This window comes from Carcharodon carcharias, chromosome 37 (assembly GCF_017639515.1).
Source record: "Carcharodon carcharias isolate sCarCar2 chromosome 37, sCarCar2.pri, whole genome shotgun sequence".
NCBI lineage: Eukaryota > Metazoa > Chordata > Chondrichthyes > Lamniformes > Lamnidae > Carcharodon > Carcharodon carcharias.
In genome coordinates, this window is record NC_054503.1 from 1,920,215 (window position 1) to 1,941,716 (window position 21,502).

General features: G+C 52.6%; 1 protein-coding gene across 2 annotated transcripts in view; it reads right to left on the bottom strand.

The window, feature by feature from the left end:
- Positions 1–21,502, bottom strand: part of LOC121272973 (neurexin-2-like) — a 2,565,635-nt gene that overhangs the window by 1,751,095 nt on the left and 793,038 nt on the right. For both annotated transcript variants that reach the window (XM_041179880.1, XM_041179879.1), the window contains exons 10-11: positions 11,472–11,498; positions 1,097–1,216 (exon numbers count right to left, since the gene is read on the bottom strand). In XM_041179880.1, coding sequence (XP_041035814.1) covers positions 1,097–1,216; positions 11,472–11,498 — 147 coding nt within the window. The remainder of the gene's footprint in view (positions 1–1,096; positions 1,217–11,471; positions 11,499–21,502) is intronic.

Consider the following 21,502-nt stretch of genomic DNA (forward strand, 5'->3'; position numbering starts at 1 on the left):
ACCATGGGGGTCCATTGCCAAAGTTTCTACCCTCTCCCTCCCTAGCAATGCAAGTCTTTTTTTTTATTTTCCTGTTGAGTCCACTTAAGACTGAGGTTTGTTTTTGACTTTAAGGGAACGAGGCGACTTGGATATGGCGTGAGGAAAGGAAGGTTGAGGTGGGAGGTCAGGCAGGCTCGGAGGACCACCTCCTGCTCCTAATCCCGATATTCTTTAGTGCCTGAGAAGGCTGAATCATATATCTTCGAGGCCAGGCAGCACTTGTTGGAGTGGGGGAAATCCGGTAGGAGTTGGGGAATGGCTGGTATGGGTGCGAACTGGTCTTATGTACCTCAAAACGGAACTCCAGTTCGGACCAGTACCGGTCATTTCCTTCATAACCCCAGGCAGTGGGAGCCCATTCGTTGATGAAGCATCACCTTCGTGCCCACATGTACTCTTCAGTGCGAATGTATCTGTAGTATTCGACTACCTGGGATGGGGCAGCGTTATATTTTGAGGAAAGGTTGTACAGGCTGGGCCTGTACCCACGGGAGTTCAGAAGAATGAGGGGCGACCTTACTAAAGCACCTAAGATACTGAGGGGACTCAACAGGGTGGATGCTGGGAGGGCGTTTCCCCTTGTGGGAGGCACCAGAACTAGGCGGTTTAAAAATAAGGTCGGGGGGGGGGGGGGTGTCTCCCATTTAAGGCGGGGGTGGGGGGGGGGGGTGTGGAGAAGAATTTTTTTTCCCTAAGAGAGTCTGTGGATCGCCTTCCCTCAGAGAGCGGAGGAGGCGGGGTCAATGAATATCTTTGAGGCAGAGGTAGACAGATTCTTGACTAGCAAGGGGGGTGAAAGGTTTATCGGGGGAATGTGGGGCTGAGGCTACAGTCAGGTCAGCCTTGATCTTACTGAGTGGCAGAGCAGGCTCGAGGGGCCTACTGCCACTCCTAATCCATATGGTCGCTTGTCTGTGATGACCTGTTGGCAGTCAGGTGCAGGGACTCTTCACTCTCACACCCAGCCAAGACGGGTAACTCAAACGCAGATGGGGGAGAACAGGTTTGCAGCGCTGTGGCTCCATCTGCTAAACCAGGGGGGTGGGGGCCTTACCTTCCACAGTGATGTTGTCCACCGACAGCTGCAAGCCCTTCCCCCGCCGGATCACCCTCACCGTGTGCCACTCGTTGTCGTTCATCTTCTGTCCCGCGTACAGCATTTCCGGCCCCTTGCCTGCGTCACAACAGGGTGGAACGTTAGAGCAGACACAAGGGCACGCCACACGCCACACACACACACACACGCGAACGCACACACACACAGAGAGAGACCGACGCGGACTTATCAGGCCTGAGGGAGAGAGAGAAGAGAAAGACGGGTCAGCCAGACGATGGACTCGAAGCCAACCCATTTCGTTAAAAAAATAGAGGGGTACTCACAGATCAATGATGTTTTGCTGGTCTGGTTCTGCAGTAGACTCAAACCGAATGGTAGGCCGCTAAACCTACAGCTTATAGTGTCTGGGCTGCTTCAGACGAACCTCCTATTCTAGCCAGGCCCTGGTAATACCCTGGAGTGACCCCTCTTAGACTGCGACATATTGCAGCGAGCTGATAAGACACCCCCTGCGATGTGCCAACGCAGGTCTCACTGGCTGTATTACATTCCCTTTGTTGGTGTCCCTTTTAGAGTTGCTGGCTCAAAAGCGACAGTAGTGCCCATGGATCCACTTTGGGCTCAGGAGCTGCCTCGAAACTGGGCACTTGAACCTTCTTCCTCTTCCCCTCACGTCTTGGCCAAGCAGCCGGGCGATCATCGGGTGGGATGGGAGCCCCGACAAGGGGGCAAGGTTCGGAGGTTTCATTTTGGCTCGGGACCACCCCCACCCCCAACAGCGTCAGGGTCAAACGAGAGGCCCCGAACCCTGCCGGGGACGCTCACCCAACATCGACAGTCCCCTGGGTCCGGCCAATTTGTGGCAGTCCAATTAAGGACGGTGGGGGTGTGTGGAGATTTGGGGGGGGGGGGGCCTTAAAGTTGGAGGGCCAATTAGGAGACCGTCCAGCGCCGGAGAAGCCGGAGCCTTTGGAAGGAGGTGGGGAGGAGGCGCATCGATCCTGAGGCTCTCCACCTCAGCAACTAAAATTGAAAATAAAACATGGCCGCAGATGACAGACCGCCAATGCGGACGGAGAGCCTCTTCGGAGCTGTGGCTGGGTGAGGGGATGCTGGGGCGGGGGAGGGGGGTGCGTGGGGGAGAGCGCATTTTAATCCTCCTTCCTGATGGATGCCCCGCCCCCCCCTCATTGGCCCTCATGTCAACAGTCTTGACTCGCCTTAATTTTGGCTACCGGTCGTTGCACTCGCCGCCCGGCCTTCCCAAAAATGGCTCGGTGCCTTGCCAACGGGTGCACGCTGGTCAGCTGCGTTAAGAATTCCTGTTCACCTCCCTCGGATCCCACCACCACCCCCGTCCCCTGGGGGGCCTCGGACCGCCTCAGGCGCTGCTCCAGCTTTCCCACCTTACCCCCCCCCCACCCCCCTATGTTTAACACCGTGGGCTGGCACCACTATCGCCGAGAGTTCTACACTGGCAGCGCCAGCCATCTCCGGGCAGCTCGTCCGGCCTGGCACATTGTTCGAAGGTGCGGGTGGGGAGGGGGTGCCTACCGTTCAGGGAGGGGAGTTTTTAACCTGCTCTCTCGTCCCACCCACCCCACCCCGGCCTTTAGCCACGGCTCGTAAACAGTCGAATTAAGTTAATAAAAAAAACAAAAAGCTTCCCGCATGGGATGAGTGAATGCTGGGCTCACTCATTAATGTGACCTCGGGGCGGTAGCACATAACCCCCCCCACCCCCCAAAATGAAATGCCAGAAGTCGACGAGCTTTTAGCGGTGCCGCCCCACCGCCACAAGTTTGAAATGTGGGTGGCCTACCGCAAACAGGCCCCCGTTGGAAGAGGAGTGGGTTATGTGAGAAAGGGAGCCTTGTTGCCGCCGGACAGCGCTCTGGTGTGACCACGGGCGGGATCTTCCGGTCCCACCCAAAGTCGACGGGCTTTTAGCAGTGCCGCCCCACCACCACTCCCCCCCCGCAGTGGGGCTGGGGAAACCCCGGCCTGAATCGCAAGCGCTGTGGGCAGGTTAGGCCTTCGCGCCAAAGGGTTCACTTGTCCGAGAGGAGGGCGCGATGAGGGTTCGCTGGATTCACTGGGATTTGAGGACTGTCCTGTGAGGAGCGCTTGGGGTGGAACGCTCGCTGGGGCTTAAAAGGAGAGACGACCTCACAGGAACGTGGAAGGTTCTGGGAGGGTTTGACGGGGTCAATGCCGAGAGGCTGTTTCCCCCTGTCCAGGAATTTTTGAGAACTGGAGGTCACAGTCTCAAGGTGAGGGGTCGGCCATTTTGGACTGCGATGAGAAATTTCTTCACTTCAAGAGGGTTGAGAATCTTTGGAGTTCTCTACCCCAGAGAGCTGTGGATACTCAGTCAATGGTCACATTCAAGACTAGGATCAATAGATCTTGGAGCACAATGGGAATCAGGGAATCAGACAGAAAAATAGATCTGAGGCAGGAGATTGGCCATGAACTTACTGAAGGGAGGAGCAGGCTCGAGGGGCCGAATGGCCAACTCCTGATTCTATTTCTTATTTTCTTACTGGCCGGTGGGAAGTAAAATACAATATACACAGCTCGACAGCTGAAGTATTTTAACACGGAATCTGCTTTGACCCTCAACGCCATCGTGCCAAGAGGGTCGGGGGGTCACTCAGGGGTCAGGGGAACGCTCAGGGGTCAATCACTTCCAACGGCTTCCATTTCCAGGTCAGGGTTTATCTTCCAATGGAAAATGAGGACACAGAGGAAAGGGTTTCTGACCTTTCACCTCAGTAAGCTGCGCTGGTCACTTTGGCAACTTGTGATAAGCCATCGTTTCATCGGCCTTATGGTTGCCAACCACAATTAAGTATATTCCTGGAGATTTCATCACAGGACCTGCACCCCCACGGTCCAGCCATTAGTCGGCCAACACATCCATCTTTGTGACGCACGGCCTTCCTACGCCAATCGGAAAGCAAAAAGACTCATGACCCAACTGGATGATGCTTGACTGTCAGCCAAACAGGCCTTTTCCCAACCCCCCCCCACTTTTCAATCTTTTTATACCTGGCAAAGGGAAATGTTCAAAGAGGATGACAAAAAGGACAATCTTTTTTTAAAATGTCCCGATGAGATTGTTCTCTGGGACTGCACACAGCAGTGCCCTGGAGATTGACCCCTCAATTCCAGGGAGACTCCAGGTCAAGCCCTGGAGGGTTGGCAATCGAACTTAGGCCCCACGCTTGCGACCAAGCGCGGGCTCACGACACACCGAGGGAAGGCGCGTGAATAGATTAGAAGAGAGGCCGGGAGATTTACGCACATTCATAATGTCCACGGCGCCGGGAAAGCAGGCCTTTTGGCCCGTCCCATCTCTGCTGGCTCCCTGTTGAAACTAAATCGTGAAGGCACGGTGTTTGGGTGTTGGCCCCGTGAAGCCTATTGGGCTTATTTGGAAAGGGAGAAATCTAAAAGGCTCGAAGAAGGTGTGAACTCGAGAAGGGTGGGGAAGATAAGTTAAACAGAAGACACGGCGTGAACTGATAGCACAAGGTGCCACACAGGACCCCTAATGTAGCGCGTTAGAACACAAGTTTTTTTTTAACTTGTCCACGGGGTGTAGGGTGTCACCGGCTAGACCAGCGTTTATTGCCCATCCTTAATTGCCCTTGTTCAGGGGGCAGTTAAGAGTCAATCACGTTGCTGTGGGTCTGGAGTCACGTGTAGGCCCAGACCGGGTAAGGGCGGTAGATTTCCTTCCCCAAAAGGGGGCATTAGTGAACCAGATGGGGTTTTTTTTTTACCACAATCGGCAATGGTTTCATCAGACTTTTAATTCCCAGATTTTTGTGGGATTCACCACCTGCCCGTGGTGGGATTCGAACCCCAGAGGATGACCTGGGTCTCTGGAATACTAGTCCAGTGGCAATTAGTGGTGTGACAGACGCAAGGCCAGTAGCGTCATCCTCTTAATATGGATTCGGGCCTACGTGGGCCTATCAACATCTGAAGCCTGTGTTGCCTGTGGAGCAAAACTCACCAGAAGCGTCAACGTTTGTGCAGCGGGAGACGCGGAGGTAGGGCAGGGCATGTCGGTTTAAAAGCAGCCAGGCCTTTGGTCATCAGAGTTTAGGGTTTGCTGGATGTTGGGACAGCCTACGTAAGTTCAGCGGGGGGGGGGGGGGGGGGGGGGGGGGGGGGGGTGCAATCCAATTCGTAGGGTAGGCAAGGGAAATCAGGGGAGCAGCGGACAGGGAATGGGAGACAGACAGAACACAGGAGCTTAGGACTTGGGAGCAGGAGTAGGCCGTTCAGGCTTTCGATCCTGCTCCCCCATTTAGTAAGGTCGGGGCTGATCTGGCTGGGGTCTCAACTCTGCTTTCCTGTCTGTCCTACATGACCCTGGGCTCCCTTGTCGATCAAAAATCTGTCTAACTCAGCCTTGAATACATTCAATGACCCAGCCTCCACCGCTCTCTTGGGGCAGAGAATTCCATAGATTAACGACCCTCTGAGGGGAAAAAATTCTCCTCAACTCCATCTTAAAAGGGAGACCCCTTATTCCTAAACTATGTTGCCTGGTTCTAGTCTCTCCCACGAGGGGAAACATCCTCCTGGTATCCACCCTATCAAGTCCCCTCAGGATCTTAAATATTTCAATAAGATCACCTCTCATTCTTCTAAACTCCAATGGGATACAAACCCAGCCTGCCCAACCTTCCCACATAAGGATAACCCCCTCATCCCGGTTGAGTGAACCTTCTCTGATCTGCTTCCAATGCATTTGTATCTTTTTTCAAGTAAGGAGACCAAATCTGTGCACGGTACTCCAGATGTGGTCTCACCAGGGGCCCTGTACAACTGCAGTAAAACATCCCTACTTTTATATCCCACTCCCCTTGCAATAAACAACATTCCACTCGCCTCCCTAATCACTTGCTGCATCTGCACACTAACTTTTTGTGATTCATGTACCAGGACGCCCAGATCCCTCTGCACCTCAGAGTTCTGTACCCTCTCTCCATTTAAATAATAGGCTGCCAAAGTGGACAACCTCACATTTTCCCACGTTATACTCCCGCTGCCTTCATTTCTGCCCACTCGCTTAACCCGTCTATATCGCTTTGCAGGCCCTCTGCCTCCACTCGGCAACTTACGCTCCTGCCAATCTTGGCGCCCCCGGCAAATTTAGCAGCCGCACATTCGGACCCTTCACCCAAGCCACAGACATCGTTTGCCATGAGCGGAGACCCCTTGCACTGTTGCCTGTGGCACTCCTCCGGCTGCTAGATTAAGACCCCCTTCTCCCGACTGAGAGTTGGATAAGGGGGGGTAGGAGGGAAGAGATGGGAAGTCGGGAATGGCGAACCCGTGGTGGGAAGAGCCGCACGAGGGAGCGACTGGGAGGGAGGGGGTGGGATTGCATTACCCTACAAAGCTTCAGCGATTGTGTTCTCGTTGTTGCTAAGGGGAGGGGAGAAGCGATCGGGGGGCATGGTGGGGTCGAGCAAGAGGAGAGACAGAGATGGGCCGAAAGCAAGAGGGGATTGGACTTTCTCCGGTTATTATTCTTAAACAGCAACGTCAGGGACAGGACAAACATTCTGTCACCAGAGTCGTTAAATTGAATGGATCGGTCCCCCCCAACCGTTCGGCAAAAAGCATCCGACAGGGAGCTGACGATTAGGCCCATTGAAGGATCGGAGAGGGGACGTGGTTCAGGATCGGCCAAGGGGATGGTGGTGGTGGGGTGTGTGGGGTGGGGTGCGGAAGTGGGGGAGATCTAACAGTGGGGGGGAGGTGCAGAGTCTACAAACTTTCCTCCCCCACCACCCCATGCACCCCACCCCCCCCACCACAATTCGTCTCTCATCCCTCCTTAGGATCAAGGAGAATGCTTTCGTTGAAGCATTGTTAAGGAGTGCGGCCTCTGCTGTGTGTGTGTGAGCAGTGCTGCAATATGCACTGCCCTCTTGTGTCCGACAGCCGCCTCGATCCTCACCAGGCTTCTGCTGTGCAGCCACTGGCAGGTTTGCAAAAGAGGGTCAATCGCAGCAGCAGCAACGAGAGGGAGGGAGCCTCTCAGCAGCTCCTCTGGATCACGGGAGGCAGAAGCAGCTCGGAAAAGGACCCGTCGTTTCATTTCACCCCCCGCCCCCCCACCCCTCCACCTCCTCCACTCTCTGTTTAAGAAGAAAAGTAACTTCATCCTGCTTTTGCTTTTTTTTGTGACTTTGAAAGGAAGCCCCTCAGCTTAGTTCAAACGTGCTGCACATGTCAAACTCTGCGGTGGCTGGGGGGTGGGGGCGAGTCCAGATGTTCACACAGCAGCACAGCAGCTGGACGAGCAACAGGGAGGGACAAAGCTTCTCACCTAAGGAGAGGAATGTAGAGAGCGTGCCCGAGTAGGGAGACAGTGGCGCAGTGGTAATGCCACTGGCGCTAGTGATCCAGAGAACTAGGCTAGCGCCCTGGAGTGCCAGGGTTCAAAACCCACCACGGTGGGGAGCTTTAATTCAACTAATAAATCAGAAGTTGGAAGTTAGTGATGATTGTTGTAAAACCCCAACTGGTTGATAAATACCCTTTAAGGGAAGGAAACCTTCTGTCCTTACCTGGTTTGGCCCTACTCCAGAGACCACCCCCCTCCACAGCAACATGTGGTTGACTCTTAACTGCCCCCCTGAAATGGGCCGAGCAAGCTGCTCAGTTCATGGGGCAATTAAGGATGGGCAACAAATGCTGGGACCTTCCACATCCCGAAGAATAAAAGAAAGGTCAGAGTGAGTGGAGGAGATATTCCAATGTTTCGGGGCGGGAGAGTGGGGAGGGGGGGGCATGAGAATGCTTTATTGTAGGGGGAGTTGGGGGGGGAGGAGGAGAGAGGAGGGCGGCCAGTGAGATATACCCTACCTCAACCTGCCACCTTCCCCCGTTTATCCCCTCGGAAGCCTTCTCGCCTGCTCGAGATGGCTCTCAGGTGTCCTCCGCATTGTGGGACAGTCGATGATCGAGCTGACGATGGTCAGGTTGAGGCCGCGGCAGGGGGAGGGAGGGAGGGAGGGAGGGGTGGGTGGAGGGGGAGGAGGGGGTAGAATTTGAAAGGGCCGCACAAGATTATGACAGGTTTGGACAACGTTGGACAAAGCAAAGCTGCTCCCGTTAGCTGGGGCAAGAGGGCAAGAGGTTTAAGGTTTCGGGTGGGAGGAGGAACGTGTCTTTGAACACAGCGAGCTGTGACGACCTGGAACTCGCTGCCCACGAGGGCTGAGGGAGGGGTGGAAGCGGAGACGGTGAACGATCTCAGAAGGAAACTGGATGGACGCTCAGGGTGGGGGTGGGCGTGGAATAAACTTGCCTGGATAAAGGGGAATGGAGCGGGGAAATGGGATTGCCCTGGAGAGAGAGAGAGAGAGAGCTGGTGCGGGCGGGATGGGCGGAATGGCCTCCTTGCGCTCTCCCGCGATGAGCCCCTGGCGCCGGCGGAATGTTCCGGGGCCCGCCGACGTGAGAGCGGGGATTTCCATGGCAACGCCCCCAGTCTTCCATCTCCTCTCTCGAAAAGGCGACTGGCATCCTCGGGACTGGTAAAACCAAAGGGTCCGCCGTGGGGTGGTGGGGAGGTTGGGGGTGGGGTCTGCCCCGCCCTTATCGAGGAAATAAGGACGGGTTGCACGTTCCAGTCGGGTCAACCTCATCGAGAGTCTCCCACCTACTCAACTCTTGGCGGGAAACGGAGGGGGAAATAAAAAAATCACCCAGAAAAACGACGGGAAAAGTCGCAGTCCGTCATCAGGGAATCTCTCTGCACCACCCCCCACCCTCCGGCCAAAGGGACGCGGCGTTCCCGGCCTGAACGAATCTTCCGGATTTTCTGTCCAAAGCCAGCGATTGGGGGCGCTCGCTTGGAAAAGAAAATGATCTGCTCGGTGTTGGGGGTGGGGGGGGTTTGTGGGCATCGCTGGCAAGGCCCAGCGTCGGCTGCCCGTCCCTAATCGCCCTTGAGAAGGTTGGGGGGGTGGGGGTGAGCCGCCGAAAGCTACAGGAGGGAGGAGCGAGCAGCACGTGCGCTGCTCCCTGGAGCTCGCTTCATTGGCACGAGCAGCCGGCCTAACTCCATCTTGTTTTTTTTTGTCTCTGTGTGATGGAAGACCCAGCGAGGCCGGATCCTGCGTCAGAACAAGGAGGGGGGGTGATGGGGAGGGGGTGGGGGGGTGGTGGGGGTGGCGAGTGAGCTGGAGGTGCCGGATGATTCTCCCGGCCTCCGGGTCCACCAACCGGCCTCAGTCGACGCTCCGTTCCAGCCGGCGTCGCCCCCATCTCACCCACTTTGCGGCTGCCGTGGCCTTTCGGTGGGAGCCCAATCCCGGCGGCCGACCCCTACCACACCCCCCCACCCCCCGACACCCGCCACCCCACCGACAACCCCACGTTGGCCTGGAAGGCGGCAAAGCCCAAAAGCCTGCGGGAGACCCTCAGTCCAGTCGAAACGACCAGCGGCCAATGTTACGCCTTCACTTTAATGTTTCAAAGAGGGAAATTTGCCCGTTCAGTTCCCTTCGGCGTTTGGAAGGAGGAGGTGTTCAGGCCAGCTCCGTCTTACAGACAGGGATTCGGATCCCACACCTGCGCGCGTGCGGCTGACAGTGTTAAGGCAACACTTAAACTCTATCCATGTTGTTACCAACCAGTTATTGCGCTGCATTGACCGGGATGGGGTCAATTAAAGAGAGAAAAGCACACACCACCGCCCCCCCCACATTGTTTCCCTAAAGCCGTAACTTCCCAAATTTAGCAGTGGTCTAGGAATCCCCGGCTAATGGGCTTGGATGCATTTCCCTCAATGGAAGATTCTCCCACTCTCTTGTATAATTCAATTTGGTACATCCCAGGCTACGTGACCTCTGCTGGTGTCCCACCAGTAAAGAGCCTCTCTGTTACGAAGCGATACGAGCTCATTGGAGGCATCGGCACCACATTTAGGGCAAACGTTTCTCCGTGCCCTGCCCACGATTCTTGTTGTGGTACGGTTCCCTCAGCTACCCCCTCCCGAGCAGCGGGTGAGCTACTTTTCTTTTGTGTGTCCACTCAGGGGACGTGGGTGTCGCTGGCTGGGCCCAGTGTTTATTGCCCACCCCTAGCTGCCCCTTGAGAAGGTGGTGGGTGAGCCGCCTTCTTGAGCCGCTGCAGTCCCTGTGGTGTAGGTACACCCAGGTGTACACACTAGGTGTAGGGAGGGAGTTCCAGGGTTTTGACCCAGCGACAGTGAAGGGACGGCCGATATACTTCCAAGTCAGGATGGTGAGTGGCTTGGAGGGGAACTTGCAGGTGGTGGTGTTCCCCATGTGTCTGCTGCCCTTGTCCTTCTAGATGGTAGAGGTGGTGGGTTTGGTGGGTGTTGATGGCAGCTGCTCAGTCTCAAGTTGCACCACACAAGTGCCAGGCAATGACCATCTCCAACAGGGGATAATCTAACCCTCTCCCCTTAACATTCAACGGCATTACCATCGCTGAATTGCCCCAGCATCAACACCCTGGGGGTGGTGGGGGGGAGAGACAAATAAGTATTGACTGGAAATTTAACTGAACCAGCTACATAAATACTGTGGCTACAAGAGCAGGTCAGAGGCTGGGAATCCTGCGGTGAGTAACTCACCTCCTGACTCCCCAAAGCCTGTCCACCATCTACAAGGCACAAGTCAGGAGTGTGATGGAATACTCCCCACTTGCCTGGATGAGTGCAGCTCCCACAACACTCAAGAAGCTCGACACCATTAGTCAACCTTCTGCCCCATTGCTTGCCCTGCTGACTATAGGTAATCGATTCCACGAGGTTTATCATTAAAAAGGGGGTGGCATTATTAAAACAATGGGCTAGACCAGCCCCGAGGTCTAGCCAGAAGTATTTCCCCATTGCTTTATTGTTCTCATTTTCAATGCTGCTCTTCACAATCCTGCCCCTGAGGTGCCAGTTGTGAGATGGAGGAGGGGGGGGGGGGTGTGGGAGGGAGAACGAAGGGCCTCAGAACTGCACCCCCTCAGACATCAACGCTCCTCTGAGACTTAAAAGCGATGGTCGCGGACAAGGGTGTCCAACTGGGTTGCGCCAGAGGCGACTCATTCCCACCCTCTCAAACCCGGGGCCCGGCACCTTATCTGGCCTGTGAGAGAAAAGGGGGCGAGCAGGTCGGAGGTTACGGTCAACATGACTCGGGATCCAACCCGGGGGGGGGGGGGGGGTTTATCCTCTTCAGTCAGGGAGGAAGGGAGGATTTTCTCTCTTGGACGCCCCCTTTCACCTTCCCCCAACCCCCCCCCACCCCCGCAAGTTAACCTCCCATCAAAAACATTGAAGGATAATATATAAAGTTGAACATTGACTTACTGGGATTACAGTTAGTCCTGACACAGTCTGGAAAACAAGCGGTGCAGAGAAAAGAAACTGGATTTAAGTCCTTCAAGGTAACTTCTGCAGACATCGAATAATAATCACAGCCCACCCTTCCGGGGACAAGCACATGTCAATGTGGCCATTTCGCGTTAGCCTTTATGCTCTTTCAGCAACAGCGTTTATTGGATGATGACCAAAATTTGACAGTCGGATCATGAAATAAGCACGCGTCACGTATATATTTACATTAGAGATTTGTTTAAGCCTTTTCTCACTTAGCCAGAAACAAGCTCTCCCCAGACCCACTCAATCCCCTTAACGCTCAATTCAAGGGCACCTCAATCCCACTTACACAAAATTCATTCCCATCCAGCCCGGCCGATTCCTGCTTTGAGCCAACATCGCCTCGCCATCCCGAAACAGCCCTTCCTACTTCACCTTCCACCGTTAGATCGAAGTTTACCGGTTTAAATCTTAACCGAGTTTGACCAGCTCGAGCGGGAGACGCCAGAAAAATTCAGGAGGTCCGGCGGCCTCCGCGGAGAGAGACGCAGAGTTAACGTTGCGACTCCGTATGACTCCTCTTCAGAGGAAGAGAGTCACACGGGACTCGAAACGTTGACTCTGTCTCTCTCTCTCTCTCTCTCTCCGTGGACGCTGCCGGACCTGCTGAGCTCTTGCGGCATTTTCCGTTTTTGTTTCAGGTTTCCGGCATCCGCAGCGCTTTGTTTTTACGTAAACGATTGAAACCTGGGTTTTCGCTTTTAATCCACTTTACCTCAGTTCGGTTTAAGCACACGGCATTGCAGTCCAACCCGAATGAGCCATTCGACCCATGCGGCTGAAACCAGCCCAGTTTAACTTCATGCAGTCGTACGGGGCTGAGTCCGATTTAAGCAGGCCTGACTTTCCAACCCCAGTTGAGCCTAACGCCGCTTTGTGGGGCACCGCCATTCAGCGCGTGACCCCGAGATTCCAGCGGCCCGCCATCTTAATTCTCCACCTTGCTCTCCCTCTGATCTCTCTGTCCTTGGCCTGCACTGGAGACTCCAATGAAAGCCAGAGGAATAGCACCTCGAGTTTCGATTAGGCTCCTTTACGGCCTTCAGGACTCAACGCCGAGCTCAGCTCGAATAATTTCAGGCCGCAGCCTCAATTGTTCAATTGTGCGAGCCTGCACTTTCCAGCCGCGGCTTCCTGTCTTTGCTCTCGATTCTCTCCCGTTCTGGCTTCCGGGCGGCAGCCGTTCATCCCTCCGGCCATTCGTGCCTCCCCGAGACGCGGCTTTGCCTCTGCGCTTGTCCCCTTAACCGCCACCGCCACCCCCCCACCTTTGGCCCTGCGCCCCGTCAGCTCTCTGGTCGGTTAAACCTCTCCTGCCTCCCACTCCATCTCCTTATTCCCAATCAGCCCCCTCTTTTCGCTTGCTTAAAACCTAACAGCTTGCAGACCTCTCCCGAGTCTGTCCCAAGGTGAGCCACCCGGATCGTCCACACGGTTTCTCTCTCTCTCTCTCTCTCCCGCAGATGCTGCCCGGTCGGCTGAGCATTTCAAGCATTTCCCTGGCTTTATTTTTTGATGTTTTGATTTTTGTTACAGTGCCCCACCCAGGGGCTGTCACACCCTCTTTGATTATTTTGTGTCACTGATCATTTATTTTCCTCTTTTTTTGTTTTTTTAAAATAGAGAATATAAATAGGGGACAGCTGGGACACTGGGCTTACTGGGAGGAGAGCATCTGCAACGTTACGCTATTGTGTCACGGGTAGAGTGCCTCAGGACTGGCAACCTCAGTGCCGCGTTTGTGCCAGGCTTCGGAACTTGCCGGTTTTCGTAGAAAGAAGCGTCAGAACCTCAGCTCAGTTGAGAGGAGGCACGTGAAGCCGGGTGGGTGAGTTTCTTTTATGCGTTACAGTTTGGAGACAGAATGCTCTATTTCCCTGCTCACTCTGTCACCAGCAAGGCTTAGCCATTGGGGCCAGTTTGGGCAGCTCTATGCGGGTCCAGCGTTTCGGGCCGGGCAGATCAGGTCAAGCCATGACGGGGTCATGTGGGGTCAAGGGTCGCTTGTGTTAACAGGGCCCAAGCCAGTTGGTGAAGATGAAGCCAAGACGCAGAGTTTCTCTTTATTGAGAGAGTTTACTGACTTTGTTCCGTCTCACAGCTCTCCTCCCGCACAGTCCAGTGTCCCAGCTGTCCCCTATTTATACTCTCTATTTGAAAAAAACAAAAACAAAAGGAAAATAAATGATCAGTGACACAAAATAATCAAAGAGGGTGTGACAGCCCCTAGTGGGGCACTGTAACAAAAATCAAAACATCAAAGGGAACTTAACTAGTTAAACCAAAATATCATTCCTGGGGTGATGATGCACCCAAACCCCCGTGGCGTCCACCAGTCGAAGATGGCCTCAAGCGCATCAGCGGACACTGCATGCTCCCTCTCCAGGGCCACCCAGCCATGAAGACACCCACGGTAGAGGGGAAGACAGTCAGACCGGATGACCCCTTAGACCCACCTGCTGCCTGGACCTGTTGATGGCCACGCCCAGGAGCAGGGTTACAAGGAGGTCCCCCTCCCTCCCCACCCGTCACCTATTTATACGTGCTCAAAGACAATTTATACCCATCACCTGCTTCTCTTAACCTTAACAGTGTAATTGCTTTTAACAAACTTTAACCATGTGATTAATAGGACATGGACAGTTTGGACTGGTCGGAGCACAGGATAAAAACAGTGTTTAGACGATAGCCTGTCTGGTGTGTCACCGTGCCAATGCAGCACCTAGCCAAATTGTCCTGGTAAGTTACTTTACTCATTTAATAACAATTAAAATCAAGAATGGTGTCTTATAAAACTGTCCAGTTTTTGGACAACTCTGGTTTTTGGATAGTCTGATTTGAGACCCTGTATCTATAACCACGTTCAACCCAGTGTCTGGTACAATATAGTTCGACTCTCTTCAAACCAACCCAAAACGACTTAAATAACCTAATTCATTGACTGACTAAAGTCCGGGCTGGAGTGAGGCTTTGCTGTTCTGGTCATTATGTTTAAATAGCCGCTGGCTTAGATGGGAAAGGCTTAAATATCTGAGCAATAGTTTTATCTTATTCATGTCCAGGATGAGGTGAGTATATATATAGATATATACTTGTATATAAGAAGCTGGTTGGGTAATGTACTGTTTGGAGCAACATCAGAGAGCATAATCTCAGCCAATTGGAGGTCATCAAGATTCTTTGAAACATACTGCAAAATGGCCACTCAAAACCCCAGGCACATGGGCAGCAATAGCAGAAATGTGTTCAAACTCATCATAGATCTCAATGTATTTAAGGCAAATGCCGCTCTCAACCAAGGAGGAGCACAGTCTATATTGTTTTGACCCTGTACTCAGTCATGTTGATGACAGCAACGCCTTGTTGAGATGGTATAGCATGGTAAGAGCGTCCTCAGGAACAATGGATGACCCATGAAGCACTATTTAGCCCACAGACCTTAAATAACGGGAGTTTGACCACTGTCCCTTCAAGGCGTTCAATTTGCTCGCCCCTGCTTTTAAGGTGGGCTGCCTGGAATTCTCGAGCGAATTATCCCAGCCGCTTCGGCTCATGAGTTCCCTCGCTGCCCTCTTGGAGGCAAATGGTTGGGGGTTCTCTTTGAGTGACCGCCTGGAATTCACGGGTCCCAGGCGCAGGACGTGTGCCTCAGGGAGTCGGACCGGGACTATAGCCAAGGCTCGGCGCCTGAAAGGCATTGGGCAGAATTGTATGGGTCCCCAGGTGGCAGGCTAGGAGGCGGGGGTTTGGATGGGCGGGGTAGGTATGGGTCGGGGGGGGGTCCAATGGCTTCCCAATGCATTCCCGCCACCAGCTGCGGGTTGGGAGCCGGATTTAAAGTTAAGCCATTCATTATTTCGACACCCCCACCACCCACCGCCAAGCAAGGAGTGGATTGGCCCCACACCCTGCCCCCCCCAACGGCTTCATCGGGGGTGAGGTGGGAACGTGGAAGTCAAAAGGCCAGGAGGTCAGCCACGATCTTATTGAACGGCGCAGCAGGATCGAGGGGCCGAGTGGTCTACTCCCGCACCTATTTCTCATGTTATTATCATCAATTGTCGTAAAAACCCCATCTGGATCACTAATGCCCCTTTAGGGAAGGAAATCTGCCCTCCTCACCCGGTCTGGCCTACATGTGACTCCAGACCCATGGCAAATGTGGTTGACTCTTAACTGCCCCTCTGAAATGGGCTAGCAAGTCCACGCAGCTCAAGGGCAATTAGGGATGGTCAACAACTGCTGGGCCTCGCCCACATCCCATGAAAGGATAAAGATAACTAAGAACCCCTTTAAACCGGTGGGTGTTGACTGGGAGCGCGAAGAGCCATGGTTGGTTTGAAGCAGGCTTTTGGCAGGACCCACCCCTCTCCAACCCCACAATACCCCCTGCCCTGACCTCCGCCCCCACCGCCCCCACCCCACCACTGCCTTGACAGCTCCTCGAAGATCACCACCATTGTTCCTGAGGACTCTCGCTCAGGAGAGCCTTTTGGGTCATTTCTCTCGCAGCCTGGGGGTTCAACACGCGCTGTCAACCACAACAGAAAAGTGGACGCAAACAGCCACGGACCGGACACCCTTTCCCCCAGCCCTGCCAGCGACCAGCCCCACCGTCACACCGTGGGTCAGGCGGCAAGCCCCCTTTGCGGGCCGGTCCCATTCGAGCGCGAGGCCGAGACGTGGCTCCGATGGGCTGGCACGGGGCCTGTCCCACCTCTTCGATTGGTCGGTTTGAAAAACCTGGGCTCCCAACAGCCTATCCAACATGGTGGCAGCAGGGACCTTGGTTGGGACAATATAGGGGACACGCATGATCCGCATTGTCCTTCCAACACTTCCGGCCTTCCTGGTGGGAATGCGGATGAATGGCGCAGGAATCCATGTTGGACAGTCCATGCCGTGCAAACCCTCAGCTCCCAGTGAGCGTTGGGAGACGTGGTGATGATTTCAGATCGGAGTAACAAACGAAAAGGCTGGAATCAAAGATCCAGGCGTTATTCTGGATGAGTTTTGAACACGTGAGGGCGGGATAGCGGGACACATCAAGCTGATTGGTTCCTGGATATAACGGATGGACAAATTTTGGGTGGCATCGCTCTGACGTGTGGTGACCCTTTCGTTGCCAGCAGGTCCACAATTGTTTTGAAATGCACCCATTGTTTTTGGAGGCTTTGCAAATGTCAGGAAGAAAGGGAATGTCAATTAGAAAGAGGCCAATGTCACTTCCTGTGTTTCTGACTGGTGTAAATTGTCACATGTCTTCCAGGGGCTAATGCCAACATTGGCCAATGCACACTCACAATCATACTAACATGGGGAGAGGCACACACACACGCGCACACACACACACACACACACACACACACACACACACACACAAACTCACACACACACACACACAAACTCACACACACACACACACAAACACACAAACTCGCACACACACAAACTCATACACACAGACACACACACAAACTCACACACACACACACACAAACACACAAACTCACACACACACAAACACAAACACACACACACACACAAACTCACACACACACAAACTCACACACACACACACAAACACAAACACATACACACACACACACACAGACTCACACACACACACAAAGACACACACACACAGCCAAAGAAACTCACACACACAGCCAAAGAAACTCACACACACACAAACACACATACAGACACACACACAAACACACACACACAGGCAAAGAAAATCACACACACATGCACTCACTCACACAGACACACACACACACAAACTCACACACACACACAGATACACACACCCACAAACTCACACACACACACAAACACACACACACACAAACTCACACACACACACACACACACACACACACACACAGCCAAAGAAACTCACACACACAGCCAAAGAAACTCACACACACACAAACTCACACACAAACTCACACACACACACACACACACACACACACACACACAAAGAAACTCACACACACACAAACACACATACAGACACACACACACACACGCACACAGGCAAAGAAACTCACACACACATGCACTCACTCACACGGACACACACACACGCAAACTCACACACACACACACACACAGCCAAAGAAACTCACACACACAGCCAAAGAAACTCACACACACACAAACTCACACACACACTCCCTCACACACACACACACAAAGAAACTCACACACACAAACACACATACAGACACACACACACACACACACACACATAGGCAAAGAAACTCACAAACACATGCACTCACTCACACAGACACACACACACAAACTCACACACACACACACACACACACACACACAAACACACACACACACAAACTCACACACACACAGCCAAAGAAACTCACACACACAGCCAAAGAAACTCACACACACACAAACTCACACACACTCTCACACACACACAGCCAAAGAAACTCAAACACACGCAAACTCACACACACACACACACAAACACGAACACACACACACACACAAACTCACATGCACACACACACACACAGACTCACACACACACACACACACAAACTCACACATACACACACACAGGCACACACACACAGCCAAAGAAACACACACACACAAACACACATACAGACACACACACACACACACACACACACACACAGAGGCAAAGAAACTCACACACACATGCACTCACTCACACACATGCACTCACTCACACACACAAACTCACACACACACACACAAACACACACACACACACACAAACTCACACACACACAAACACACAAACACACACACACACACACACACACAGACACACATGCATACAGACACACACACAGGCAAACAGACACACAGACTCACGCAGACGCACACACAAACACAAACATACACATACAGATGCACAGGTACACAACAAGAGAAGCACCGACATAGCTAGCCACAGTGCCAGAAGGCACAGATTCATGCGCACATACACAGCACATGCAGCCACACAGGGACAGGGTCTTCAGCTCAGGACAAAGCTGAAGGATTGGGGATTTGTTGTGAAGAATCCTATCAGCCAGTTATTGGGGCACAGGAGCCCGTCCACTCCATCCAATGACCTCCATCTGAATGGGCCCACTGATCCCAATCCCCTTAAACAAAGCACAAACTTCAATCCGCACACACAATCACACCAACACAGGCAGACGCTCAGGAAGTGATCCAGTTAGGCCAGTCCACGCTGTCGTAGATTTCCCAGAAAATCAGATGTGCGTTAATAACCCCGATTGACCGGTGGAGACAGACAAAATGGGCTTGCGCCTGACCAGTGGGAAGTTGGTACCAGTTGGGCTGGGGTTCAGAGATCACCGTTCATGTGGCTATTCGCTCCGGACCGCAGAGATAGGCCATTGAAGGGTTTTCGTACCATCTTTTGATCAACAGAAATGGAGAGAGAGAGAGAGAAAGAGAAAGAGAGAAAAGAATAACAGCATAGGTATAAATAGATGCCTAAAGCTACAATATGGCAATTGGAGCAATGGGCACCATTGATGAATAGCAGACATTTCAGATGTCAATTCAAGAATCGGAATCACTTTAGGGTCAATTCTGCCATGAAGGTAGTTGTGAATATCACATCCAGGTCAACACTGAACTAATATTTCAATCGCAATGCTTTTCTCAATCAGTCGGGTACACATACATATATTAAATGGCCAGGGCACCATATTACACAGGGAGCTGTGTGTATTCAACAGTGTGAAACACAGAAAGAGATGTGTGTACTGAACGGCACAACACAGGCAGAGCTGTGTGGACTGAACAGTGTGTTACACAGCGAGAGGTGTGTGTGCTGAACAGTGTGTTACACAGGGAGAGCTGTGTGTGCTGGACAGTGTGTTGCATAGATAGAGCTGTGTGTACTGAACACTGTGTTACCTGGGGAGAGATGTCTGTACTAAAAAGTATGTTACACAGGGAGAGTTGTGTGCACTGAACAGTGTGTTACACAGGCGGAGCTGTGTGTACTGAACAGTGTGTTACGTGGGGAGAGATGTCTGCACTGAAAAGTATGTTACGCAGGCAGAGCTGGGTGTACTGAACAATGTGTTGCACAGCGAGAGGTGTGTGCACTGAACATTGTGTTATACAGGAAGCTGTGTGTACAGAACAGTGTGTTACACAGGCAGAGCTGTGAGTACTGAACAGTGAGTTACACATGGAGAGCTGCGTGTACTAAACAACGTGTTACACAGGAAGCCGTGTGAATTGAAAAGTGTGTTACACATGGAGAGCTGCATGTACTGAACAGTGTGTTACACAGGGAGCAGTGGGTACTGAACAGTGCGTTACACAGGCAGAACTGGGTACACTGACCAATGTGTTACACAAGGAGAGATGTTTGTACTGAAAAGTATGTTATGCAGGCAGAGCTGGGTGTACTGAACAATGTGTTACACAGGCAGAGCTGTGTGTACAGAACAGTGTGTTACACAGCGAGAGGTGTGTGCACTGAACAGTGTGTTACACAGGCAGAGCTGGGTGTACTGACCAATGTGTTACACAAGGAGAGCTGTGTGTACTGAACAATGTGTTACACAGGGACAGATGTCTGTACTGAAAAGTATGTTACACAGGCAGAGCTGGGTGTATTGAACAATGTGTTGCACAGCGAGAGGTGTGTGCACTGAACAGTGTGTTACACAGGTAGAGCTGTGTGTACAGAACAGTGTGTTACACAGGGAGAGATGTCTGTAATGAAAAGTATGTTACGCAGGCAGAGCTGGGTGTACTGAACAGTGCGTTACGTGGGGAGAGATGTCTGTACTGAAAAGTATGTTATGCAGGCAGAGCTGGGTGTACTGAACAGTGTGTTGCACAGCGAGAGGTGTGGGCGCTGAACAGTGTGCTACACAGCGAGAGGTGTGTGTACTGAACAGTGTTACACAGGCAGAGCTGTGTGTACTGAACAGTGTGTTACACAGGGAGAGTTGTGTGCACTGAACAGTTTGTTGCACAGGGAGAGCTGTGTGTACTGAACAGTGTGTTACGTGGGGAGAGATGTCTGTATTGAAAAGTATGTTACGCAGGCAGAGCTGGGTGTACTGAACAGTGCGTTACGTGGGGAGAGATGTCTGTACTGAAAAGTATGTTATGCAGGCAGAGCTGTGAGTACTGAACAATGTGTTATGTGGAGGGAGATGTCAGTACTGAAAAGTATGTTATGCAGGCAGAGCTGGGTGTACTGAACAGTGTGCTACACAGCGAGAGGTGTGTGCACTGAACAGTTTGTTACACGGGGAGAGCTGTGTGTACTGACCAGTGTGTTACGTGGGGAGAGCTGTGTGTACTGAACTGTGTGTTACAAGGGAGAGCTGTATGTACTTAACAGTGTGTTACACAGGGAGAGCTGTGTGTACTGAACAGTGTGTTACAAGGGAGAGCTGTGTGTACTGAACAGTGTGTTACACATGGAGAGCTGTGTGTACTAACCAATGTGTTACACAGGAAGTTGTGTGTTCTGAACAGTGTGTTACACAAGGAGAGCTGTGTGTACTAAACAGCGTGTTGCACAGGGAGAGCTGTGTGTACTAAACAGCATGTTACACAGGGTGCAGTGGGTACTGAACCGTGTGTTACACAGGAAGAGCTGTGTGTACTGAACCGTGTGTTATACAGGGAGAGCTGTGCGCACTCAACAGCGTGATAACAGGGAGAGCTGTGTGTATTGAAAACTATGTTACACAGGCAGAGCTGGGTGTACTGACCAATGTGTTACACAAGGAGAGGTGTGTGTACTGAACAGTGTGTTTCACAGGGAGAGCTTTGTGTACTGAACAGTGTGTTACACAGGGAGCTGTGTGTACTGAACCATGTGTTACACAGGGAGAGCTGTGTGTACTGAACAGCGTGTTACACAGAGAGCTGTGTGTACTGAACCGTGTATTACACAGGGAGAG